The 27,339-nt window shown below is 42.0% G+C and overlaps 1 protein-coding gene across 1 annotated transcript in view; it reads right to left on the bottom strand.

Annotated features, from left to right (window-relative positions):
• Window positions 1–7,409: 7,409 nt before the first annotated feature.
• Window positions 7,410–27,339, bottom strand: part of hibch (3-hydroxyisobutyryl-CoA hydrolase) — a 23,030-nt gene continuing 3,100 nt past the window's right edge. Inside the window, exons 4-11 of the mRNA XM_005736910.1 lie at window positions 19,127–19,205; window positions 12,559–12,704; window positions 11,406–11,492; window positions 11,242–11,300; window positions 10,897–10,978; window positions 9,935–10,054; window positions 9,797–9,830; window positions 7,410–9,262 (exon numbers count right to left, since the gene is read on the bottom strand). Coding sequence (XP_005736967.1) covers window positions 9,147–9,262; window positions 9,797–9,830; window positions 9,935–10,054; window positions 10,897–10,978; window positions 11,242–11,300; window positions 11,406–11,492; window positions 12,559–12,704; window positions 19,127–19,205 — 723 coding nt within the window. The 3' untranslated portion in view covers window positions 7,410–9,146. The remainder of the gene's footprint in view (window positions 9,263–9,796; window positions 9,831–9,934; window positions 10,055–10,896; window positions 10,979–11,241; window positions 11,301–11,405; window positions 11,493–12,558; window positions 12,705–19,126; window positions 19,206–27,339) is intronic.

Raw genomic sequence — 27,339 nt, 5'->3', positions numbered from 1 at the left:
ATCGGCCCATAAAAACAAAAAATCGCCAGCGGCCCACCGGGCAAATGCCCGGTATGCCCGATGGCCAGTCCAGCTATGGGCCCCACGTTTATTCTGCACAAATGAACCTCCATATCGTTTCGTCACTTGTGTGGCCGGCAGATGGCAGGCTCGCCCCGTGTGGGTGCGGATCGTCTGGGTTCTCTCTCCTCTGGAGCCCCGCTGCAGCTCGGTAACCTCCGTCAAGCGTCGCTGTGCTCAGCTCAGTCCAGACTTGTGATTTTCTCTCCCGGAGCTGCACTCTGCGTTGACTGACCGACGCGAAGGCATCAGGGGAAACAGTCTGCAGAGCCCGCACCCTCCAGGCTCGGAGATTATTTGGAAATCTGGCACGGAGCGCTTCATCACAAATAACCGGCGAGCAGCGCCACGAACTTGTGGAGATATTTTGATCTCTTTACATTACAGCCAATAAGGTTCAAGTTCAGATCCGTCGGATGCTGTTTGGAAAGCAGAAGGGGGCGAAGCGCAGAGACACAACATGATGTATGGATTACTGTTTATATGAACGACCTTGGGGTTATTGCTCCTTCTTCTGTCGCTGGATTATTTCGTTTTAAAGTGGAATGGAGAGAAATCTGAGACTCTCTTCTAGAAGTATGTACAGCTTCTTTGGGCCACTACACAGTCATGTTCATGTTTGTAGAGATAAAGCTGCAACACTGTGCTGTTCAAATCACGTTTAATCCAAATCCCATGTGTCTGTCAGACATCTAACGGGTGCTCTCAGTTTTTCATACTAAGGCAACTGTTTGTAGCCATTTAAGCTCATTAACATAACATCAGCTGTGGATGCGGATTTCCTGTGTTGATGTCTGCCCGCACCTCCAAATGTTGTTGTACTCACAGGGAGACTCCCCGGCTCTGCATGAATCATTCATGTGCTGCGTGTTGTGCAGACTACATGCAGCTTTCTGAATGAAGCACATGTTTGCTGTGCACTGAGGCCTCCAGTCCTAGAAAAAAAAAATAGAGGAGCTGTCACTGCGAATCAGGCTGCAAGGCTCGCTTAGTGGAACAGATGGGAGACACGGGCTTACAACAAAACAGCATCAGGGCACTCAGGCCAGAGACAGACGTGCCTGTGTCGTGCTATACAAAATAGGGCGAGGGGGATTGAGTCATAAAACATGAGTTAGTAGAGGAGGAAGAGGAGGAGGAGGGTGGATGAGTAACACAGTGGATGTGCAGAAGAGTGGAGCGTGGTTAAAAGTGACCCTGCAGAGGTGAGCCAACTTCAAGGCCCTGACCTCGAACCAGCCCCTGGAGCCCAGGGTCACAGCCACTGTGAAATTCGTCCACAATCCTCCCCTCGCTCCCCACCATCTGGTATTTTTAGACTGTTTTTACTCTAGTGGAAAATAAATCACTTTAAACAATCCTGTCTCTGTCTCTTCTCTATCTGCAGCCAAGGAAGGTGTGAGATCTGGTCAAGAAAGCTGCCGGACTGTCAGAGCCACACAGGGATGGGCCTCCTAGCCGGTCAACCCACTAAAACCCCACCTGCAGCTGTGTAACACCACCCCGACCATCGCACCTGTTGTGCTCAGAGACATGGCTACGAGTGGGAGTGGATGACAGTGACTGCAGCAGGAACACAGCTCCCCTCCAGAGGTAAAAAAGAAATGTTGGTGTTGGAAATCTAACCAAAGACTCTGGCTCCTCACTGCCATCCTACACCCCCCACCCTAAACTGAATCAATGCTACATCCTCCAGAGTATGGGGTGCGTCAAATCCAAGAGGAGCGACTCGGTGGCCCAAAATGCAAACTCCACGGAGAAGGTGGAGGGAAAGAGCAAAGGGACAAGGGGTGAGAAAGCCTACTTAGTTCATTCAGAGATGGGTTCACCGGAGAGCTCCCCTCAGGTCAACCCGGTGCTGCTGGAGTACGCCCAGAAGCTATCAGAGGAGATCGTGGCCCGGGCCGTGCAGCAGTGGGTGGAGGTAGACCGCCGCTACAGCGACATCCCCTACATTGAATGTGACGTGCCATGACGGATGGGAGGTGTGTCGTAGTGGAAAAGTGAGGCTGGGACGAGCTGCTCTGACCATCATTCAGATTCACTCCACCTACTTGTGAGGAGGAGTATGAATGAGGCGTTAGTAATTGAGCTACTTTTGGATTTGATTTACATGGACTGAGACTAAAAAAACTCCTCCAAAGTGACCAGAGTGCTCTGATCTATGTTTCTGTGATTATTGGTTTCTTAGCTGGAGCCTCACTGACGCACACCGTCTTCAGCTAGATATCATCTTCCTCGGTCCTTATTTGTCCCCTCTCTGCCTCGCAGTAGGTGCTGGCTCTTCGTGGCTGCCCTCATAAGAAATCCTATCAGATATGCCCGGAATCACAATGTTCCTCCTTGCCAGTGAAAGTCTACCCCGTCCACTGATGTTGTCCTGGGGCCAAGATTCTCTCCTCTTACGGAGGATCTTATTTATAGATCCCTTCATTTGGTGAAGGCTCTCACTTGAAAACTGGTATCAGCAGGTCAGAAACACACCCAGCTGTGTGACTCCTTCCGGTCTGACAAAAGGCTCTGTGGGCTCCTAATGGCCTCCCTGGAGATCCACGAGGAGCATTATCCTCCAGCTCTGCAATTAGACAGGCTTGGCTGCAGCCCTCCTTCCAAACATGTCCTCAAAACGAGTCCAGGAAATCCAGGGTACAAATGATGCGCTTCCTGCCCTCCAGGATATTCTCTGCACACAAGTCGTGCAGTTTGGGAACTTTGACAGGACTTGGATCGTATAGGCGGCCAGCGCAAAGAAACCAGGGCACGAGGAGGATTGACACACTTTCAAGAAACATTTGGCTCATCAACAGAAAGAGGAGTGAATAAAAAAACTAGCAGCAGTTTGGGGGAAATGTTTTAGGGCCTAGTTTCTTTTTTTGTTCGATTGTTTTTTGGGGGGGTTGTCCACATCGTGTCAGTGTATACCTGAGAAATATTGCTACCTGCCCTAAAGAAGAAAAAGCACAAAGCCATGACATTTAACCTTTTATCTCTAACAAGAGCGCCAGTGCATCTGGAATAAGGTTTAAACCGCCCAAGTCCTTAATGACAATGAGCCAGCTTTAAAGGCTCACTCCTGAACTCCTCTGGCCATAGTGGTGTCTATCATTGTTTGTTTTTGTGTGAGATGCCAAATTTGGTCAATTCTGTCTGCTTTTTCTTACATATAGAGGAATATATAGAAATGCTTTTTTAAACCCTCCCATCTAATGTCTGTTTCCAGAAATCATGACTTTGTTACTCAAAAATATTTAAAAAAAAAAACCTTTTGTGATTAATACATCATTAGCCAATGAGCTGTCTCCTGTTAGACTCTAATGGGTACTGTAATGTACAAACTGAATATCAAGCTGTGTTCAATAAGACCTGAAACTAGAGACTGAACCCAGAAAGACATCAACTGCCGGTTCCTTTTAAAAAGGGAGTTTTTCCTTCCCACTGTCACCAAGTGCTCGCTCAGTGTGGGTTGTTTAATTGTTGGCTTTTATTTGTAATGTTTTAGTCTTTATCTTACAATATAAAGCAGCTCGAAGCGACTGTTGTTGTGATTTGGTGGTGCAAAAATAAAATGAATTGACCTTTTTTTCCCTTTGGACCTTTAAACAACCAGTTCTGTAATTTACTTCCACATAACCTTTATTTTTCACAGCTGTACGCCTCGTCCATCTTTTATATACAGTCAATTGTCACAGGTTGTTTTTCTTAATAATTTTTTCTTTTGAGGACTGAATCATGATTTCAGGAAATAAATGTTGCTGCTGTTGACAGCTCACACTAAAACAGATGAATAGCATCACAGGCCAGAGGGGTCTCACCCATATGTACATTTATGGGTGAAATGTCCCTTTAATATCCGACAGGTCCCAAGATAATTTCAAACAAATACATTTTCAGAAATTAGAGGTTTTTACTTTTCAAATTAAGTTTCATACCCATTGTTATGAGCCATTCCACTTGGATAAACACATTACATACAAAGGAGTGGATGTGAACCAACCCCTAAACTGTAAATGGGTCACTGGCAGCTTGGTGGATGCTGACAGGTCAGTTTGTTGTGCGTCAAAGTGGCATCAGACAGGTGGAATTTACCCTCAACTGAAGTCATTACTGCGAGCTGTCGCTTAAACTGCCACACAGCTGTTTGCAGAGACAACAGCTTTGAGTATTGAAGTAATAAAATAACTGCAAGGATGAACCACAATAGCAGGAGCCAACTGCTAATAAAGCCATAAAAGTAAGTGGCAGGGTATGGTCACCGCTTGCCTTCTCTCCACGTCTCCAGTCTGTGCTGACATAAAACTGACCAATAAAAGCAGCAAATACACCCACACTGCACTGGGAGGGCTATCTGATGCTATTCGGTGCTTCAAACTGTGCCAGCTTTACAGAAGAGCATCAGCCTCTTTAAAAACAAAGTTCTGAGCCACAGTTCACAGGTTGAATTGTTTCTGTGAGTTCAGTGATGATGAGCGGCACCATATTGGTGCGCTATGTAACCCAAACACTCCAAAAATCAAACACATTAATCATAATGTTCCTGCGTTGGCAGATTAATCTCCCTCCAAACATGTTATGAGCAAACTGGAGATTAGAGGTCGTGCTAATCGGATGTTTTGCTTCTGATAAACACGAGAAAAGGCTAATCTGACTGTTTTCCTAAAAAACTGCTTTCTGTGAATGAAAGGCTGGCTTAGAAAAACACACAAACACGAGCAGGGCCTGATAGTCAGAGTTTGAGCTGTTAATGCAAGTCAAGATGCACATTTTCTTTAAAGTTCTCACGCTGGAGAGGCTGAGTCATAGTTTTCATTTCTGCCTCCAATTCTGTTTCTTAAAGATACTGCCAGAAATATTGATGTCAGGTTTGACTGCATTTCCCGTGTTTCCACATTTATAAATGTGGGGTCTGCAGGTCATACAAAAGAAAAGCGTCGAGTTGCACCTTTCACAGAATTGAGAAAAGAAAATCTCAGACCCAGCGTGAATATCCGTCTTCATCCAAACATCTGTTTTCCAGGTGATGCTTCCTTTTGGGGAAAAGTGATTCATGGTTTTAAAGGTCACTCATTTTACGCTATCTGACACCAGCAGGTGTTCCCACAGACAGGCTTTACTCACACTAAGGACAGATTCTCCGAGATGCAGAGTCTGAAGGGCTGTAGTGCCCTGTCGTTGAGTTCAAATCAATGCTGGAGCGAAGCGTTATCATTTTCTTGATGCAATTTTTTGTGTTTAAAGAAGCTCCTTCTGCTGTTCAGTGTTCAAATATTACAAATATTAATCTTTAATTAACAACTAGTTCAGTATGGAGCACTTTAATGGCCATAGATGGGACTTTTTTCCCATTTTGAGAGATGAATAAGCAAGACGATGTTTTTTTCTTAAAAACATAAGGAACTTATGTAAATGTAATGAAGTAAATGTATTTTTCAATAGGGTAAGCAGTCTTAAAGTAAAAGAAGGAGACACCCAAGAAGAGGGAACTTATAGCTGAACACACCGGGTCCAGGGGTAGCTAATACTGCCAATTACCTTTAAATCAGCATCGACATAGCCAGAAACACCTGGATGCCCTCATTGTTATCATATTTATACTGAATTTAGCAGAAAAAAATACAAGACATGGGTTTCTCTGATAAACCTGCTACATAAGTGATGATCAATCAGTACCGGATTTGTAAACCAGAAGCTCTTGGTGCACAGAGAGGGATTCCTCCAATCAACAGAAAACAATTACAGGCTCTTCTCTGTGGATCTTATCTGCAAGTTCTGGTTTTTCCCACCATCAAAAATCATTCAAAGACAAATAAATTCTGCCTCTTGGGCATTTGTCTATAATGTTTAATTTCCTGTTTAAATAAAGATTTTTTTTAAAGTATTTCCTACTACATAATAAATATAACCAAGTATGCACACAATACATGCTATGAAAAGTCAGGGGTCCCCTGTGCTTTGCAGCCTGGCTTCAAGGTAGAAAAAGCGCTATGATGTGTTGATGGTGCACACAAAAATATACAAAATCGGTGCACATAATCGCATTTTGTGGCTTTAAAATGTAATTTTTTCTTGTATTTGAATCCTGCTGGACTCCACAGTCCCCAACACAAAGGAACTCCATTGATTTGTTACAAATAAAGCAAACAGATGAAATGCTAGACCCAACAGCTCTGCAAGTTTCTGAGAATGAAAATATAATGTTGCGCCTCCTTTACTTAAAATCTTTTTTTTCTGGCTTTCTCTCATTACTCCTGAATTTGTCCACCGTCTCTCAAGTTTTGTTTAAAATTAGTATTTGAACGTGTTTTAGAAATGTGCCACTGACTTGACACCAGCCAAGCTGATTAGTTAATGCTCAGCTCTGAGGTCAGTATGATCTCATTGGTGCAATCTCTCTAATGTACCAGCTTTCTACAGCAGTCTGAGGGACCCACAGAATAAAAAATAGGTAGAGAAGTCTAGCGAAACACAAGCAGCCCGGGGAACGATGACTAAAACCACATGCATCATGAATAATCTGTCATGAAATAACCTGAAATGAGTGACTTTGTGCATCTTCCTTTATGATAAAAGACTTTGATTTGCAAACTGTACATACAGTGTGTGTAAAACTGATGCCAATAAATCAGACTCATGCCTTCTGTCATTGAAGTGTTTCTGTGGCTGTTTAATAAGAGGAGATGCAATTTTGAGATATTTGTGGTTCACGATGACTTTAAAATTCCTGCCAAACAAAAACGCCCATCAGCAGGCCGAGGGACAAATGTTCAGAAATGAATTCCGGCCAGCTTTTGTCTGAAGAGCAAGATGTAAATAGACGTAAATCACAGTTCATCTGCCCGTCCAGAGCGAACACTCAGCACTGGAGGTCGTCCTGTCTGCTTGATGAGCTGCAGACTGCACTGATGAATGAGTCAAAGCCTTGATACTCATTTCTTAGGCAGGATTTATGGGCTCAGACTGTGCGAATGTGAGGCAGGTAGAGAAGATTAAAACAGACATGAGGTGTCCCACGCTGCAGTCTGGGATTTAAACAATAATCTGAAGCCTGATTTAAAAATTGTTTGAGTCTATGCAGCTCGATGGGGACAATTCAGTCGGAAAGCATTATCATTCCCAGGTGCCAGCCTGTGCTACCGAAGCAGGATTTCCTGGCAGTGATGCAAACAGAACAGAGCACTTGACGTGAAATAAACGTGTTTACTTTGGAGAGTTTATATCTGAGCAGCAGCTTAGTGCTCTCATGCTGATAACTAAGGCACTTTGTAAAGTTACACAAGAACATTTTAGGTCATAAAAAATACCGTCCTCAACAATCAGTTCCTTTAAACACACCCAGTAAAAAACACACAGAATTTCATGTGACCAGCTCTTTTATTGCCCTCGGTTCCAGCACTGAATCTGACTCTGGTTGTTTCATAAATAATGCAGCTGCAGAGACCTAATGATGAGGGAAGTGATTTGATTTCCTCTGAACAAACATCGGGAAAATTATTAGAAAAAACAAAACATGCATTTCAGACGACTAAAACCAGATTTGCTTTGCTAAATTATGCAGATACATTCAATATCAGCAGTAATTTATAGGTTTGTCTTCGAAGTATTGTTTGGATTTGTGTTAGAACACTTTATTAATTCCCTGTTATACCTAAAAACAACTACAGGTAGCACGTACACTGATCTGCCACAACATTAAAACCATTTTTCCAGTACCAGAGAATTTAGGGATATTCCAGAGCAGTGAAGATATTAGTAAATGTGTAATTAATAGTGGGAGGGAAAGGTTTTTGCTTTAGGATGTTAATCAGACTTGACTGATGAGTCTTGGTAACCATTAACATTAAAAAAAATTGAAATAATGCTTCAAAATAAATGCTCATATCTCACCTACAAGTGGGGAGACTTGATTCCAGAAGGACTGTACTCATATCAGCTCTGACTTATCAGAGGATTCAACTCCTGTGACCGGTGTTAGAATGGCCCATTGGGTCCAGTGGGTTGCCAGGTGGGGCCATAGACTGTATATAAAGATGGGCTTAGCTTCTGAAGTTAAAAACTTAAGCCGAAGCACCTTGACATTTTAACCTTTTTTAATGCCCACAAGGGGGCGACTCCTATGGTGACAAACATGTCTTCTTCTTTTTTTAAAGATAGATGTTCATGAGGGAAAAAAAAACCAAAAATCAACTGCACGATTGATTTACAAAATCAAAAGATTTTCCTTAACAAGACATGGGTTAAAATCACTAGTTTTAAGTCTTTATAAATGGCAGTAAACTTGATAGAAAAGCGCAGTATTAAGGTTTCAAAAAGAGGACTGTGCAAACCAGTGCATGATGTCATGGTGGGTATGCCCATCTTTAATATACAGTCTTTGTTTAGGGTCTCTGTGGACTGAGCTTTTTCCAACAAATTTGATCAATGCGAAAACGTTTAGGAAGCTGCACCTTGTCAGAGCAACATCAAAGGTTTCCCAGCACCGCACCGTAACAAGATGATCAATGTTATCCAGCGTTGAGGGGTTTTAAATGCTGCGGCCTGTATGAGATTAAACATTGGAGAGAAAAAAAAAAAAGGGAACAGGAAACAGGAAGCTGAGACGATATATGATCTGTATCAGAAGCCGTGACCGCGCTGCAGGACTACAGATGATACTGCTCCGTGTCACATCAACAAACATCCACAGGAAATGTAGTGAAGCACTCAGTGGTGAGATCATTATCCCCTCCCGTGTCCTTGTGCTAATGTAGCACTGCTGTTCTGATCCTTTAACATGCAGCACTGTAACATTACAACTGTACAAACTATGCAGAAAGACTCCACTGCAGAGCAACAGTGCACCAAACTGCCTGCTCCCTCTTCTGCCTGTGAGCATGACTCAGCTGTGAAGACATAGTCGTGATTTTTCTGTAAAGAATCACCAGAACAACTACTTATTCTACAGCAATAACACGGTTTATGAACAAGGGCTGACACGCTTCCATCCACAGCGGCACGCTCCTCCATAAAAGGATGGGGGGGACAGGAAGTGGCCGGTTAGAGAAGGCTTAGCGGTGTGTTGTTTGAAGTTGGGAGGCAGCTTCTGACCAACTTCACAAAATCAGGTCCTTCTCACCCAAGGAGGAAAAACACTGCTCCACCATCTGGTCGGACACCTCCTCCAGTGTTGATGGGTTCCACTTGGGATTCTGGTCTTTGTCAACTAGCACTAAAAACACAGAACATCGAGTTTAGTGATGCTAAGAGGAACAATAACTAACCCACAACCTTTAGAGGCGAGCATATACTTCTGCAGAGTGATCCGTGATTATAATAATCACTGCTCAGAATCCTTGCTAGTCCCAGTATATACTTTAAATCTGAACCAAAAAACCAAAGCTTATTTTAAAAAGGCTGATCTCCCCTTCAAGGTTGTCTTCGTGTGTACCTCAGGACCTCTTCCAGCAGGCCTGATTTTTCAGATCTCCCCCTGAAGCTCATAATTTGCCTTTGTGCATATGTGCATGAGCTAAGCGCCTTCAGCTGAGCTGGAGGAGATGCACCAGGAGACGACCTCAAAGAGGAGATCGGCACGGTTTAAATCAGGTAACGTTTTAATCTCTTTATCATTTTCATTTTACTTTAGTTTACTGATCCTACAGTGTTTATTATGTTTGGTAAATCTATGTAAAAATAAGTTACAAGACTAAGTTTCATACCCATCCTCTTCTGCTTTTGTGTCCCCTGTACTGCAGTGACTTACCGGCTCGAACGCCTTCATAGAAATCACAGCCCCTCTGCAACACAACACAAACAATGCCTTATCACTCCCTGAAACACATCATCAGAACTGAAATGTGAAACCACCTTGGGTTTCAGACTTCACCGTGATGGTTTTTACCATGCAGGCCTGGCTCAGTCGATACTCCATCACCAGCACGTCCTGCAGGCTCAGAGCTGCGCCCGCCTGCAGCTGCTTGAGGGTGATCTTCAGGGACGTGGGAGACATTTTGGACAGAGTCTAGAGGAAGAGAAACCGTTTGTTTGTTTTACTCAGATTTGGCTTCATAATATCAGAACAGTCACAATCTAGGACAAATCGTTCCTTCTGTGGATTCTAACAGCCCCAGCTGTTACTTATACACATATAAACCTCTGAATAATGCCAGGATTTAGTCTGTGACAGCCTAAAGAGAGAAGGTAACTTTTAAAAAGATCATCAGCTCATCATCGAAATGCCAAAAAAAACCAAGCTCTTTCCTCGTGCCCATGTCCAGACTCTACTTCCTTCTCACACGACAGCATTCAGAGAACATCCTTACATCCAGAAACAAAAATCACATCACAATTATTTCAACATGTAAATAAAGATTCATTAATAAAAACTGTTTTTTTCTTGTTTGTTTGCTTTGGTCTTGCTGAAGGTGAGAAGATCAAGCTCATGACTTTCCTGGTGAACAGATTTAAGAAGCGGGGTGTGGTAGGTGAGGGAGGGAGGGTCATGTGACTCGTTTAATCTCGAGTGAAGTGGGACATCGCTTTTTAGGCTGTTTGAGGGAATTTTAGTGAATGAAGCCACGATAATTCACTCTGAAATCCCACTAAAGTGTCTTTAGCTCCAGCCAGCAGGGCACGGTGATTAACCTCATTAAGTACTCATTCTCAGGTAACTACTAATTACCAAAATGCACAGCGGAGCCAAATAACACCCCGGCTTCATTCCAGCTCTGTCTGTGGGTTTATCGGAGGGTGGTGTTCACCATCAGCCTCTGTAAGAGTTCATGTTTTAAAGACAGCTGACTGTTGGAACAGAAGCAGCTGAACCGCACTCTACTTGAACTGAGCCGCAGAGGAGCAACGCACCTCAGTTTGTTTCTTAGCAAACTCGGAGCCGTCGGTCTTCAGGTTCTTCACAATGCCCTCCACACTGCTGCTGCTGAAGAGCCTGACAGGATTTAAAAGGACAAGAGACTGAAAATAAATAAAAGGCTGATAGTCTTTAAAAACAGAGCACAAAGAGATTAAAACCAGCACTGAAAGAGTGCATATAAGAGTACATATGGAGCCCTGAAAGCCGATTTCAGGAATACATTTCTGACTAAATACAGTGTTTCTGTAGATTTTCTTTATCTGTCACCAACAAAAACACACTCCAGCTCACCTCCTGAACCTAGTTTAAGTATATTTAGGAAGAAAGTCATGGCCCACCTGTCTATATCAGAGACGTGCTTTTTCAAGATGAAAGGCTTCTCAGCATCCAGACTGCTCTGTGGACAAAGAGCAGAAACAAAGAGTGAGATGCAATAATGAAAATATACAGCTAGAGTCTAAGCCACATGTTTGTGTAAATGACTGGCTTCTTGGCTTCTAACCTGGCTCTGGTAGGAGTCTAGCACTCTGGAGACATCTTCAGCAGAGGGAGACTTCAAGTCCACGAGCTCCTTCTGCAGGTCTGGGATCTGTTTAATCCAAACGGAAAAAGTCAGTCTGCAGCTGATGTGTCGTTTATGATGTGTAGAAGTCTGACGTGTCAGCACATTCACTAAACATAGTTTAATCGTCTAATAAATAAACAGAATGTGAGGATTGTTATTCCCGACTAATGAAAAATTGAGGTTATGTTAACTCTGTTTCTAGTTTCTCCATCTCAGTCGTCCTTGATCGCTTCCTGTTTGACTTTGACATTTTTTTGCGTGTATTGCTTTGTCTTTACTTTCTCCGTTTTTCCTTCTTTGCGATTGCCTGTCCTGCCCTCATCTTCACCGCCTCTTCCTGCAGTCTCTCAGCTTCTTCTTTCAGCTGCTCCCTTTGCTTCACAGCAGGTCATCTGCTTCCACCTCATCCTATCCCAAGCATCCTCCTCTGTCCCATAAACCTTCTGAATGTCCTCCTTCACTACACTGATGAACTTACACTGAGGCCTTCATCAGGCCGACCTCAAATAACTCAGATGATACTTAATCTGGAAGTCACCAATGCAATAAAGTCTAAACTATAAATAAAAACAGATGCTAAAACAGTACCTGAAAGTAAAATGGAAAAATCAATCTAACACTTCAATCGGTAAGCTACCCTCTTAATGAAATTTGACTATCAGACCCCACCGATAATCTTGTTTCTTTCCCCTTGTTCATGTCAGCTCATTGCTAACACTTTGTGCAGATTCCTCTTGTTTTATTTACGCAGATTCAGAATCTGTGTATTTTGGCTCTTCTTGCATCAGCTCATTACCTCCGAGTCCTCTCTCCTGTCTTATCTAACCCTTTGTCTTGTTGGTAAACTTCCACTGAGGTGAGATGTGTTTGTTTCTGCCAAAACCAAGGTTAGAGTCATAAACAACCTGCCGCCCACCGCTCTGACCTCATGCCAACAGCAAGAAAAACACAACTGGCCTCTGCGCCGGCCGGTGAATGCTGGCACCGTAAACAAGAGTGAGGCCTCCAGTGAATCAGCATCTGGCTTTCCAGTGCAGCTCTGACCTCACCCCCGCACTTCCAACACCTGAACTGAAAGCTCACACGGTACCTTCTTAGACTCCACAAAGTGAGTGGCAACCCCGGCTCTCTGCACATCCCGTCCTTTAAGTCGGAAGCCCGTTAAGGCAAGAAACAATCCCAACTTCCCCTGGAGCCTCGGCAGAAAATAGCCACCTCCCACATCAGGGAAAAGCCCTTTCAAAATAAAATGAAAAGCAGAGTTAATAACAGTTTGCACAGGTTTTTCATGAAAGCAGCATGCCTATTAATCAGTGACTTACACAAGCCAAGCAAGGGTTTTTATTATAATGACTTTTCCCTGAGAATAATCAATGGTTTTGTCCTAAAATATCATCCCCCCTCACTCTAAGACAATTTACACACGGTGGTATTCCAGCAAAAGGCCACTGGCACACTACAAAAGGCCAAATATGCAGCTTAGGAGAATTAATGATCATCATCACAGATTTAATGCAGATTTAATCCGTTCGTTCTGTCCTTTCAATAATGTTTCCATTTGATTTCAATATTTCTGACAGGACGCAACAGTCCAGTGCTTACAGCGGGATCTGTAGTGTGGCGAGAGGGGGGGGGATTAGATAAGCTGACCTGATTCATGGCTGAAAATGTAATATTATAAATGTGGCAGATTATGGCTGTTGTTCAGAAGGCTGGCAGGGCCGAGTTAAATCTGTTAATCCCGCCTCGCGGGGGGTAACGGGGGTTACGGCGTGCTTGTGTGTGTAGATATAAAGATATGATGTAAGTACTGCTAGAGATGCTATTAATACAAAGACACAAGTTTTCCTGGGGGAATAATTAAGTAATCTCAGGCACTGACAGCTACAGCTAAATCACGCCCATGTGATGCTTCAATGTTTGTGAACCAGTGCATTTACAGGTTCATATGGAGCCTCGTGTTCACCCGCTTTTGATTACATGTCATGTTACGTGAAAATACGATAAGTACATTTTAAAAACAACAGAAACACATCTTCTCTGCTTTTTGCCAACGATTTGGTGGGACTGAGACAACACGCAGTTATTGCCTCGTTATTGCTTGTTTATCTTTGCTATGACTTGTTTATCATAATTTTGGGGGTAATAAAAAGAACTCACTTTTTCATAGTTCGGCTCTGTTCCTCATGTCTAACCATTTTTTCCCCTTCACACAGATGGAGGATGTCGTGATGACTTAAAGGTTAATGAGATTAATTCAATTAGACTGCAACAGACCATTTTATCCATCGAACAATCATATCCAGACTCCAAAATTTTAATAAGTGGACACATCCTGTTGTTACAGCATAGCCTTTAATTCTACATCAGTAAATGTGCCCCTAATATGAGAACTACATCTCAAACATTTTCAGAGTTTACTGGCACTATGTTCAAAGCTCCTGCAGCGTTTGAAACCCTGTCGTCTAACTCTGGAATACCACAGTGGAAAAAGCAAGATTCAGTCCACAGTGCGACTCTGGTTAAAGTAAACCAGCACAGACGAGAAGCTCTTGAGAGGATTCCTCCCCAGGATCAGGTCTAAAATAAGCTTGTGGGGTCTATAAGGCAGCTGCATTCCAGTGAAAAAGGCAGAAAAAGCTCGTCCCTGATGGGAAAAAAAAATCACGCGGTGTGAAGTTCCTGATTACCCAGGGGACGTGCTGATAATGGCCATGCGGTGACCTGCAAGTCGAGAGCTTTTAGTAAAAACAATCGTGACAATGTTATGACCATGGCAGCTGGGAGGGGGATTAGGCGAGATTTTCTGCTTGTCCTCGCCAAAGTGATGGGAGAGATTCAAAGCTAGCAGGAGACTCAAGAAACTTAACGGTGAGGTTAAAATCAAATTATTCTGTGTGCCAATTCATGTGCAAGAGAGCTCGCCAAATGAAGAACTGACACTTTAAAACAGATCACATCCAGTGTAGAACATCTTTGCCCCATTATGGCCAATCCTGAGCATGGACGATTGAATTACTGGCCCATGTCCTCCCACTCCTTACTTTAGCCTAGCCTCTGACAAAGCCCCAGACAAATATCAGAGCACATCGGCGGGAATCTCCTACTTTTTCTTGCTGCTACGCTCATTTCCTGTCCGCTAACAACATAATCTTCACCCTGCACCTCGCTCCAGACACCAGACCGACTCCACAGCGCTACACATCAGCAGAAGATTTATTATAAAGTCAGAGCTCAGAGTACTTCAGAATAATAAGCCTGACATGCTTATGTTTGTATGTGTGGGTGTCAAATGAAGAATGGCTTGAGCGTCCTTGGAAGTTTGCACGTATGAGGGAGCGAGAGCACGCAATCAATTTATCAGAACCTGAACAGACTCGGAAAAAATGAGCAGTGCCCACGCTGCAAAGCCCTTTCCTAATCCACTGACTCCAGGACCAACGTAATAAAACCTGCACAGAATGTTACAAAACACCCTGAGAACCTTTATGAAGACACTGACGACATTAACTGTTCGATCACTGCAACACAAACCCACTGAAACAAATACATTTACAGTCATATCACTCTGGAAACAGCTTATATGCATTCACAGCAACAGAGCTGTGGTAATCCCAGTGGATTTCATTGACAACATGCTAGTTCACGGTACAATGTCGACTGCATTTGTTGTCACAGATTTGTTACTAATCTCCTCAGCACCTCAGCAGATGACCATCTGTCCACTAGAGACAATTAGCGAGAGAGGAACCTACAAGTTTAGTGACTCAGTGGCCTTTTTCACTGGAGGACCTGCCTCATACTGCAACAGACAAAGATGTCCTACATGGTTCAGCTATGATGCTTTAAAAGATCTAACAGGTTAATGTAGCACTTTTTAGTTGGATCAGATCATTTTCTGGCTCCATATCAGGACAGTGTAATCTATTATCTTCAAACATGCATGAAATAATTAAAGAATTTGACCTTCTACAACTCTTCAGCTGCTAACACACTGAGAGATGATTTTTGCCGAAGGATTCAAAGGATGTGATTTTTATGTTTGCTTCCAAAGACTGTAAAAAGATGGATGTAGGAATACGTTAAACCTGCACTCTTTCTAATGGCCAGCAGAAGGCAAAAAGGCCTCTGGTTGTATACAAGTCGATGAGAAAACTGAAAGTTTCACTAGTTTCAGCTCATGCTGGATAAAATATGATAATTTTGTTTGACACCTACTGGAGTCAAAAAGGAGAATGGGAATGGGAATGAGAATAGGAAGATGAAATATCGCGATAGAATGAGTAAAACGCGCATGCGCAGTGCCTTTGTTTTCATACGCACATGGCCGATTGTTGAGTAAAACAGATGAACCAGAATTGGTTTGTAAAAATGGTGCAACTTCAGTGATGTGGAACTGGTTTGGTGTTTGTCTGTCAGATACACGACAAAGCACATTTTTTTGCAGAACATGCAAGCGGCCGTCGTTATTGTCGTATTTGTTGGACTAAGATGCTCTTAAGTCTGGGAGTAATCTGGGTCCTAAACTCCGTCTCTTCAGGTCAAACGAACACTGCAGCATCACTGAGAGTTAAAAACTGTGTAAATTCTTTCATCTTTAATAAAACGATCAGCATTGCTGCTTTGTCAGGTGTAACTATGAATTTTAACTTCCAGGCATCCATGAAAACAAAATTTATTACATTACGGAGTTAAAAGTTAGCAGGAAGCTAGCGGAAGTTAGCTCGCTAGTTTCGCTAGTTACCTAAGCATGATATTGCATGTTCTGACTGAGAGATTTCTGAAAAAAAAAATGAAGACAGGAAACTAAACAGCAGTGACGTTTGTAGGGTTACTGAAGTTGGGCTAGCTGGTATATAATGATGTGCTACGTGATCGCTAGCGACACATCTATGTTAGCATAACATAAACAGTGAAGCTGGAGGATGAACACTAACACTTTTCCACTTATAAAAGTTAACGTTAAAGTTCCTGATAGTTACAGACAAATGCAATCGCATGGCAGGATGCTGTAAACAGACCAAACTTCAGCCAGGAGAACAACTGAGATAATCTATCCACAATACAAGGTTAGTCATTAATATACTGCAACAACATGGGAATAGAGCAGCTGCCAGAGAATTCAATTCAATTCAATTTTATTTATATAGTGCCAAATCACAACAAAAGTCGCCTCATCAATTTGCATTAATGAATCGATGGTACAGAAGTGGAGGAAGCAAGAAGAATGAGTTTAATAAAGTTTGATTTATCTGACTGCTTTGTTTCGCTTAATGTGCCTTATAATCCTGTGCACCTTATGGTCCGAAAAATGCGTACTGCACACTGCAGTTTAATGTTGCAAAGCACCTCTTTTTAACTTCAGTGGATATTATACATGGTTATGCTCAGGATATGTCAGCCCATTTCTACTGGAAATGCCTTTTGGTTAAACTTTCAGCAAGGAATTTGCATTTGCACTGTTACATTTTTATAAAGCTTTAATGTACATAAAAACCAGCTTCTTGTTTAAGTGAAAATAAATGGAAGGTTGTTTTGCGCTAGTAATGTTGTGGAGTTGTATTTTGTCTCGCATCAATTATATCGTCAGTTATATCGTTATCGCAAATTTTCAAATATATATCGTGATAAATATTTTTGGCCATATCGCCCTGCTCTAGTTACTAGGATGAACTGGATTAGAAATGAGCACATCAGAGGGACAGCTCAGGTTGGGCTGAGATGGTTTGGACATGTGCAGAGGAAGGATAGTGGATAATATGGAGCTGCCAGGCAGGAAGAGAAAAAGAAGACCACAGAGAAAGTTCATGGATGTATAGACGGAGGACACAAGTTTTCTCAGTTTTGCTAGAGTGGCTAAATTTAATGTAGCATTTCATAAAACATGTTTTTAGAAAGTTTAGTCAAGAAGTTTAGTAAACTCCTGACATCCACCTGCAGAGCATTGGCCTTTCCTGCTCTGTGACTGTTTGAAGTCCTGGATTTGTCTCTTCCCTTCTGGGTGATGCAGTGTGTTTGTTTCCCTATCTCCCTGGAGGCTCAGATAAATTAAAAAAAACAAGTTTGTGTGTCAGAAGGCAGCAACAGGAGTAGAACAACATACAGCCTGCTTTTCTATCACTGACATATACGTCTTCCAGGAAAAGATGGAGAGCAGGAGGAGGAAAAGATGAATCATATATGGGAAAAGCAGCCGTTACTGACGACAGCTGCACCGCTGGATCACCTCTCAGTGGGCTCGACTCTTCTATATCAATCTTTTTTTACACACAGAAAGTGATGTGCTGTCCAACGAGTCCACACACTTACCACTACTGTATTTAGCAAGTCCAACTAAGCAACCACAGCAACCCATTTAAGTGTTCCTGAACTACTTCCAATTTAAAATACACTATAACACTGCAGCTTCAGTCTCCTATGAATAATTTTCAAGTTTTTTTAGTTGGCTTAGAAAAAGAAGCGCCACCAAACGCTGCAGTTCCTCTAATGCCCACTTGAGGCTCTCTACAAAAGTGACCCACTCCTCATAGACCCCCACGTTTAAAGGGAGCATAAAACAACATGTTACCGCCTGGTAGAACAACATGTACGAGGGTGATTCCTTTTAAATAATTATAATTCATGCTTCCTTTGCTTGACAGGTGGCACACCTGATTGCTGTCTGTTAGGCTTCTTATCATCTGTTCTAATCCCTGAACAGGACCTGAGATGCGACATCAACAGCATTACAGCAATAATAATAGAAAGGAACAAATCCAAGAATTTTGCATTTAAGGTAAATTATTTTATTAGTCTGTTAGCATTTATCATACCTCTGTGTTGCACCTATACAGTTCATGGATGGAGGCAGCTAATCAGCTAGCAATTCAAAATGTTCATTCTTTCTAATGGCCAGCAGGGGGCAGCACCCGGCTCTCTTACTCCATGTCCTTTCCTCCTGATTTATGGGTTCAGTCACTAGTTTCAGGTCAAACTGAACAAAGTTTGAAGTTAATTTTGCAAATTATGGTCAGAAGGGAAGATTACCCAGAGTATTTTCATTGGCTAACAACCTGTCAATCACAAGTCGCTGGCCAATGAGCATGCAGACCCACACCGCTCAAGATGGTGACAGTGAATATGCCCCGCTTGTTTATTCTGCTGTTAGCTCAGCACTTCACCCTCTTGTCCATGTTGAATTACTTTTGGCTCCAAAAAGACAAAATGGCAGCAGATAAACTGCAGCCCAAAAACAATTGGTGACATCATCATCATCTTATCTACCGCCTTAAAAAGTTATAAAGACTAAATATTCCTATTTTTAGATTACTGAGCTTCTGTTTTCCAAACTGTCTGAAAAGGTCTTTTTGTGATTTGTACCATTGCTGAAGATTAAAGGCTTAAACGCTGGACTCACTTTTTCCACCCTGCCCATTTTAGCAGTTCATTTTCAACACTTATTTAGGAATGAGGTCATCAGCAAACTGCACTGAATGCAAATCACTCTTCTGCTCGTGTTTGGCTCCCCAGCTTCAAATGCAGACAGACCTTGTATGTGAACCGGGTCCAGCTTGAAATCATTGCTCCTACATAATTAATATTCTAGATATACACTCCCACTGATGTGGGCCAACCCTTGCCACTGAGCACTCCCTCAATCAGGCAGATCGCAGGCTTACCAATGGCAGTCTCTGGCATCGCAAACAGCGTCTTCTCAGTGGCCACACGAAACCGTCCGTGAACTGAGAGACCCACGCCCTACAGGTATAAGAGAACACGTTTTAAAATAATTAGAGAAATAAAATAATTCATATGATAGAATAGAGTAAAATTTAAAAAAAATTTAAAAAAGGAGGGATCAGTGTCATTAATGACCGTCACTTCTACAGAAAGCTGGAGACTCAGATGAAAATTGGCTGAAAAAAGTAAACCAGGTTAACCTGTCAAGAAAGTGTGTGTGTGTGTGTGTGTGTGTGTGTGTTTAACTCATGCAGCTCCCAGCAGGGAGACAGGTGAAGGCTAATGAGCAGTGTTGGCCAGAGGACATTTCCAGCACAGTAAGGTGTGTGTGTGTGTTATATTATAAGGTTGCCTTGGAAACAACATCCCCTTGCATACCTGAATGCATATGGCCCTGCAGATAGGCAGGAAAATTACACTACCTGACTGTTCATTATAACTGAAGTACCTGTCAATTGGAAGCTTTTATTTTGAAGGTCAAATATATATCTGCAATAACAGTGTTAGACGTTTAAAGAAAACATTGCTCAATCCAAAAAAAGAAAAAAAAACTACACATCAAAATGTTTGTTGTGTAAAAGCTGCTGGTGTATCTCAGTTCATCCACATGCCGAGTGTCTGTTAGTGGCGGGTTATGGCGTTTGCTGTTGTAACGTTCAGGCTTCACAGGCTTCAACGCTCTCGCCTCTCACTCACTTTGTGAACTGTGTGTAATTAGACAAAGGAAGGAGTAAATGGCTCTTACAGGGGTGGATTTTACCCAAAACTACAATCTTTTCTCAACTCTAACTGGTTAGTTTTTATTACCTGAGCTTGATCATCAACTGATCAATTAAAAAAGCAACATCAAGTGCAAAACACCACAGAGTCCAGTCTGCTGTGTTCCGTTTAAAATCGGATATCAGAAATCCTGAGGTCTCAGTCCGAATTTACAACTGGATCACTTCTTAAAATCTGACATTCTACTCAAAAAGTTGGAGAAGCCAAACCAACGCTGACTTTGTTGATGAATTGTTGAATGGCTCTAGCTTGGCACGGAGAAAGCTTTACTGGAACATGTTCAAGTTGGGTGTGACATCACTCCCAGCTCTGACATCCAAAGTTAAAAAGATTACGGCATAATGCGACTGCCATCACTCCAACCTCTTAATGCGGACTTTGTCAGGATCGTCACCTCTTGGCGGCCAGTACTTCCACAGTAGCTCTGTCAAAGTGCCAACGCCAAAAATGACACGACGTGTGAGAATGCGTCGATCCACAACATACAAAACTGTAATTTATGTGGACAGCAACAATAAAAAAAAGATATAAAAACAGGAAGCGATACACAAACCCTCAAAATCAGGATTATTTAACTTGAGGACCCACTCGCTCCATTATCATGATGGAAACCTTTAACAGTGGACTCCCCAAATTACAAGACCCCCATTGATAAATTCAGGGATCTGGCTTAATGAGTTTGGGTTTGACTCTGTGTACACAGTTCTTCTGCTCTCACTATACCAGTGTATTAATACAACCCACAATCCTGACTTTATGAATGTGGGCTTTATGATTACACTCGTGGCTTTTCATCAATAAAAATAGTTTAAATCTGTGTGACATTTAACCGATGCCAACATCCTGTGATGTGTCGGGGAGTCGATGTAACGCAGACCAACATTCGTTGTTAACTAACCACCAGTGATTATTAATTAAACCACAGAACTGGTGTCACAATACAGTTTAATAAGGGCCAACCTTTTTTTCAGTGTCTGAAGATTCTATATATAAAGGATCATGTTTGAATAACAGATATAAATTTAATCTCACATAATTCACATGGCACTCCAACCTCTCGTCCAAATTGGTACAAAAACAATTTGGTGGTGTAGAGAAACCAGCGTAGCAACACCAAAGTCTTCCTATAAGCAAATCTTCACACGTTTTTTACCTGACAATTATATGATGTAATTCTTTGAATGTCGGCATGGATCTGTTATTACTGCAGCCTGTACAAAATCCAGCAGCTCGTCTTTAGACAGGAATGAAATGCCATTGGTTGCATCTTCACATGTTCATGTTTTTAAAGAGTCTCGCTGGTTTGGCGCCACCCTACTTAAGAGACCTTTTACAGGTTTGTGGTTTTTATTGTGTATTTTTGGGTATATTCATAGTCTGCTTATGACTGTTGTGTATAATGTATGTATGTATTTTGTACAGCCTGTGCAGCATTTTGGTCAGCTGAGGTTCTTTTAAATGTGGTACAGAAATAAACTAAATTAAAGCCATGTACATACAGAAAAATAAGGTTTTTCAGCTTTTTCCCCTGCACAAGTTACAGTCCTACTATTCCCTTGTGAATCAATGTAGCAACATGACTGGCTGATATTTCCTCTTTCAATTGACGGCACCATCCAGCATCTTAACATTTCAGAATTGTCCCACTGATTTGTATTCGTTTTTTTTGGGGGGTTTTTGGCACCTTGCTATCGTCTTACTGTATATGCACTCTATGAGTCAGCACTACTAAAGATCAATCATGCTGTCGTTTAGTGCAAAGTAAAGGTTGTTACCTGCTGAGGGATCAATCACAGCCAAAACAACAGCAGCTGATTGATTACAGCTGACAAACTGTCTTTATCTTGATCTCAGCGATCAGCAAAAGAGTTCAGAGCTGGACAGCAGCGCTGCTGGATCCGCCTCACAGCAGAGAGATAAACGACCACAGGGGAATAAAAATATCTGATCACTGGAGACTAAACAGGCCTCTGCCAAGAGAAGTTGCTCCTCTGGAAGACCCAGAACCCAAAAACCTTTAAAAAAAAAACACCATTGGGGACACAGGCCTTTGCATTTATTTCATGATGACATTTCTCAAAAAAAAACAAAAAAAAAAGTTAAGGATGGATTTACATGAGAATTTTTCCAGAGGTGAGGCTTTGCCCCACTCAGAAGTGGGTCATTCATTATAAATATACTGAATTTTAAAAAGTTCCCACCAGACCCCGTCAAGCTGATTTTTTTTCTATGCATGCAAAATTTCACTGTCATACTATGAATATTTTCAAACTTTCAGGTCTTCAAAGTATATACAGGTAAGCTGAAATTTTGCACCTTCTTCCAAGCATTTTATCAGAGACACCGACATGCAAACCCTGTGAGATCCAAACTTGTTCAGGACCTACAATGGTTTGATCGATGTGATACAGCTAAACTTCCAGTGCTTGTTTCTGTTCCTCCGCATCACAGACATTAAAGTGGTGATGTTTATCCAAACTCTCTATGTTTATACACAATCCTTCATTTAATCGTGGGTAATTATTAATTTCTGGCTCCGTTTCAAAGCGTCTCTTTTATCCAGTATCCCCTGCCCTTCCCTGATCCTAGTTATACCGGATGTAAAACAAACAAGAGTGGTTACGGTTTGCAGTTGTAGCATCTATTCTCATGGTGATGTGTTCGTAAGAACTCTGTGCAGTTTAACTTTTACTTCCATCTACAGCTGTGGAAGCTATATGAACCTTCAAGTGTAAACTATGCTCTTTAACTGGCACCTTTTATTACATGTTATGGGAATGACTACTTTGTGGAAACAGTCTGGTTTGTAAAAGCCATAAATGTGTTTTTGGATGGCAACATCAGTTGCTCACTTTTATCTCGAGTTGTCCGTCGCATGTATCTATGGGTCCTAAAGACAACACGTTTAAACTTTGGGCTCAAAAGGTGGAGAGGGCTTACGTACTGAAAGACCCCACCTCCTATTCTTTTCATACCTCTCCATTCATCTCCTCCAGACCTCCTTTCTTTGGGGTTTGTGTTTGTTTGCTTAATCTGTGTGAAGCTCTTTGGTTTCACTGTTTCCATGTTGATGTTTGTTACAAATGTAATTACAAAAATAGATAGAATTTACATTTCAACAAACGAGCGAGTGCTCCTCTCATCTGCATCTATTTTTAGTAACCAGATGAGTCATGTAAAGCGACGTGACCTTGAACTGTACGATTGATGTACCGAGTGTTGAGATTTAAATATATATTGTAATGCTTATTTGCTGATTATATTGTATTATGTATAAAAGAGGGCCAGCTTTGAGACTAGGTCACAGGCTGACAGGAAACTGCATGTTTTTTGTAGAGTATGAGCAACAGACAGAGTGAAACTAAGTTCAGACAGGTTGCCCTGGCAACAGACCTCAGAAAGGGGAAGTTATTCCAAGCTGCACAGGAAGTTTTAGTGCACAGGCATATTAATAAATCAGACACAGAAAAGAGGAACTGAGTAGAAGGAGTTGTTTGTGATGAAACTGTGTGTGTCACGTGTGACGTGTGTGACGTCTGAGGTAACAAAATAACACCATATAAGACACATGTTGAGCTTGTAATGTTAGAGATCCTGCAACTGGCGTTTGGGCTGTGCAGGGGTCTCTCTCTTCCGTAAGATGATTGAATTAAAAGAAATATAAATGTTTTGACCACTATGAGTCGGGTTTTTCTCTGTTCTATCATGGGGATCAAAAAAACGGGTTTTAATACGAGTAAATCACGGTATGAAATTCAGCCAAAGGGCAGAAATAACATAACCTGAAAATAACTGTGGGAAAGCTTACTTCGTTTACGAAGAAAGAGAAAGACAAATGAGAAAAAGAAGGATGGCTGAAAGCAGCCTGTGAAACAAGAGGCCGTTTAATCACATTACTCGAGTTTCACCATAAAAGTAGTGGAATACTGCGAAGCGCTGGTGTAGAGCCTTATAAGAACATGTCTCCAGATCCTCCTGTAAACAACGCCAATTTGTCAGCAGACGAGCGTGTTTACAACTTAAAAATTTACAACTTGGCTGGTGAAGCTTAGAGTGCTGAAGATTGTGGAGGCATTCCTGAAGCCCTCTTTAGGATATCTGGGTTATTATGACGTAGTTGTCACACAAATTTGGCTTTGCATAATCAGAAATCAGTAGGTGAGACTGTGAGTGAGAGTGGAAAGTCTGTCACTTACACACCATGTGACAGATGTCTGTTTGGACACAACAGTTGAGTTACTCTCCACATCGCTCTCACTCACAGAATTCCCCTTTAAAACAACTACACAGGCTCTGGATGGAAAACGAAAACCTTAAAACAGAGATTAAAAACCTTGTAGGCACTCCTTTCATGAGGCTATCAGGAAAAATGTACACAGGAACTCTTTACTCCAAGGAGACAGAGATCAGAGTCATGCAGCTCTGGGCAAATATCTATCAAACGGGCAGCATTCCCCTTTACGAGCCATCTTAAATACAGAGTGTTCTCACTATGTAAATGTTTGAAATCTAAAGTGCAAGCACAGAAGGACAGGGACGCAGTGTCTGCTCAAACAAAGCACGGTGGATTAATAAGGAGCATTCACAGAGCTTAATTCAGTGGACTTTAAACAAGGTGAGCGTTGACTGATGTGCGTGAGATGTGATGGGATAATCAAAGTTTGTCTCTGACTGCTATCTGACCTGCCTTTTACTCCCTGGTGGTTTGTTATCGCTAATGTAATAAGAAAATATGTTCTTTGTGGGGGTTCTGCCCTGAGCTTGGAGCAGATCTGCGATCAGGGGCCTCTTGGACTTGTCCTTATATAGAGCTGCCCCTTTCCATCCAGTTATGCGCATTAAACAGCAACCACCCTCAGGATGGTTTGCTCTGACATTAGTGTCGCCTCAGTGCTGACGTGACACATTGAAGAGGTCTACTTCAAATCGCTTTAGTTCCAGAGACATAACTCATCACACAGAAGTGATTTCTCTGTGTGGAAATCACACGATTCAACAAACATCACAGTTTTTGATGGGCTGATGACCAGAGCTGACTTCCAAAAACCACACAATGCAGCACGCATGAGATCCATCCAGCATTTTACTTCATGCTGTTGTTCTGACACACAAATTACAGCTTCTGTCAGTCTTGGATAACATCATCATCATCGTGGCTGTCTAAACACAGAGCAAGCCAGGAAACAAGATGATTTCTGGTTCACAGCTCTGGGGATTCATCTTCCTATAAATGTACTCCATAAAAGTGGAAGCAAGGTGTTATAACCTCAACATAATAATGCTTGGAAACCCAGGGGCCACTTTCAGGACGTTTACTGACCACTTTCAGAAACATCCACAGTTAGCCACAACACATACAGGAACCTGTTTCCCAGATAACATTCTGATGGGGAAAACCCTGAAAAACCTCTGAAGGTTCCGGGGTGCAAGGCCCCCAAACATACATTAATACCAATACTCTCTACAACACAAGCAATATTTATTTATGTAGTTTATAAAAGTGCTTTACAGAAAATAATCTGAGATAATGATAAATTTAGAAAGTGGGTAAAAGAAAAAAAAAACATTCAGACAAAGACTGTTCAATGCTCTGTATGTGAAGCTGAGGATTTTAAACTGGCACCAAGTAATCTAGTGAGCCAGTGAAGGGACATGAGCAAATCAGGGGACCGTCTGTTGGAGCTACTGAGGTGATTTAGGGCAGATTTACTGAGCTCTTCAACAGAAACTATAAATCTTCATTTAATAACATTTCTCAGGTGAAAAACTGGATATCAGCAGCAAATAAGTGCTAATATTAAATTTCCTGTCCCAAAGACAGCAGATATAAAATGAATAAGAGGGGACCCAGGTCTGAGCCCTGTGGGACACCACAGGAAAAGGAAAAAAAAGGGGTTTAGTAGAAAAAACCTGCAGAAAGGCTGAGAATCTACTTGTTGAAGTCAAAACCAAATGTTTTCCAGATGGTTTTGACCAAAGCAGAGCTAAAAGGAGGAGTTTGGGCAGGTCAGTCCCATCTCAAGGTCCACTGAAACTTTGCATCTGTAGTTACAGACAGGACTAAGATGTCTTCCGCTCCCACAGTTTTATTCGACGTTGCTTTTCCAGTGATTTGATTCTTGTTGTTAATTCTCCTTTAGCAGTTTTTCTTTTCATGCTAATGAGGTTTTATGTTAATTACAACAATAAAGTTCTCGATCCAAAATTAAACGCTGTTTAGCGTCTGATGAATCTGACTGAAAGAGTGTTTGTTGAATAAATTCTGGAAAGACCGGCAAGACAAACACCAGCACATTTTCTCTGCTTGCTATGTCTCCCGTTATCCATGACTGTAATCTGTTTTCACTCCCAATGTAACTGGGATCACTGACATAATGCATTCCCTAACCCTAACCTCACCTCAGAGTGGGTCTGTTGTGTTATTTTCCTTATTTTCTGTTCTGTTGGTGGATGCTAGAACCAGTTTGAAAGGTTTTGAAAGGTGTATTTTAAGTCTTGCCTGTGTATGATGTAAGATGGATTTAATATTTTCATTTCAGACTAAGAAACTCCACCCTTATTTAAACCTACCGATTATGAGGGGTAGCCGATCAGAACAAAGCTAGCTTACTGGGGGAGAGGCTAAAAAAAAAAGCACCAAAGGCCAAATTAACTCTTGCTCCACTTTGAGGATCCACTGCTACTTATATTTACAGAGAAGCACTGGATTTCTGTACTGTAGGTACTTCCCAGCCTCCAACCTGGATCTTCTGCTTGTAAGGTGAATGTATTAACCACTACACTTTCAAAATGCAAACACAGGTGCATGAATATGAACTCTCGCTACCTGGTATCTCCATCAATATACTGTAATTAATAACAGGCCTCCTTTAATGAAAAAACTAAGTCCTAATTATCAAACTTCCCCCTAAATATGTGAAGAGCAGCCTTAATGCCCTTTCACCAGTCGTTTCAGACCTAAACTGGTCCTTACAACAGTAGCAAAGCACGCCCACACATATGCACACAGACAAGGTCGTGATGACTAATGAGCCAATGGGATACTGGCTGCTGTGAGTGACCTCGGTGACACCTCAGGAGTGACATCACCATCGAGGTCACATCAGAGATTCAAGCCTCACAGCATCTCCTGTAACCAGGTGAGTTGAACTGTGCATGTGTGCAGCTCTGCATGTATGACACTACACTAAAAGTACCAGTTCATATTCCACCCAAATCTGACACCTGGAGGGAAAGACCAGTGGCAGCAACAATGATTTGTCACTTTACATTTCATCCAATCAGAGGCCACCTTGCCACTGGCAGCAGGTAACAGGAGCAGATAAATCTCCACTGACACCTACTGGCAGACTTTCACATAACATTTCATGAG

This window comes from Pundamilia nyererei, unplaced genomic scaffold (genome assembly GCF_000239375.1).
Source record: "Pundamilia nyererei isolate P.nyererei 1_Seehausen unplaced genomic scaffold, PunNye1.0 scaffold00071, whole genome shotgun sequence".
In the NCBI taxonomy this organism is placed as follows: domain Eukaryota; kingdom Metazoa; phylum Chordata; class Actinopteri; order Cichliformes; family Cichlidae; genus Pundamilia; species Pundamilia nyererei.
This window is presented reverse-complemented; position numbering and strand designations above follow the sequence as displayed.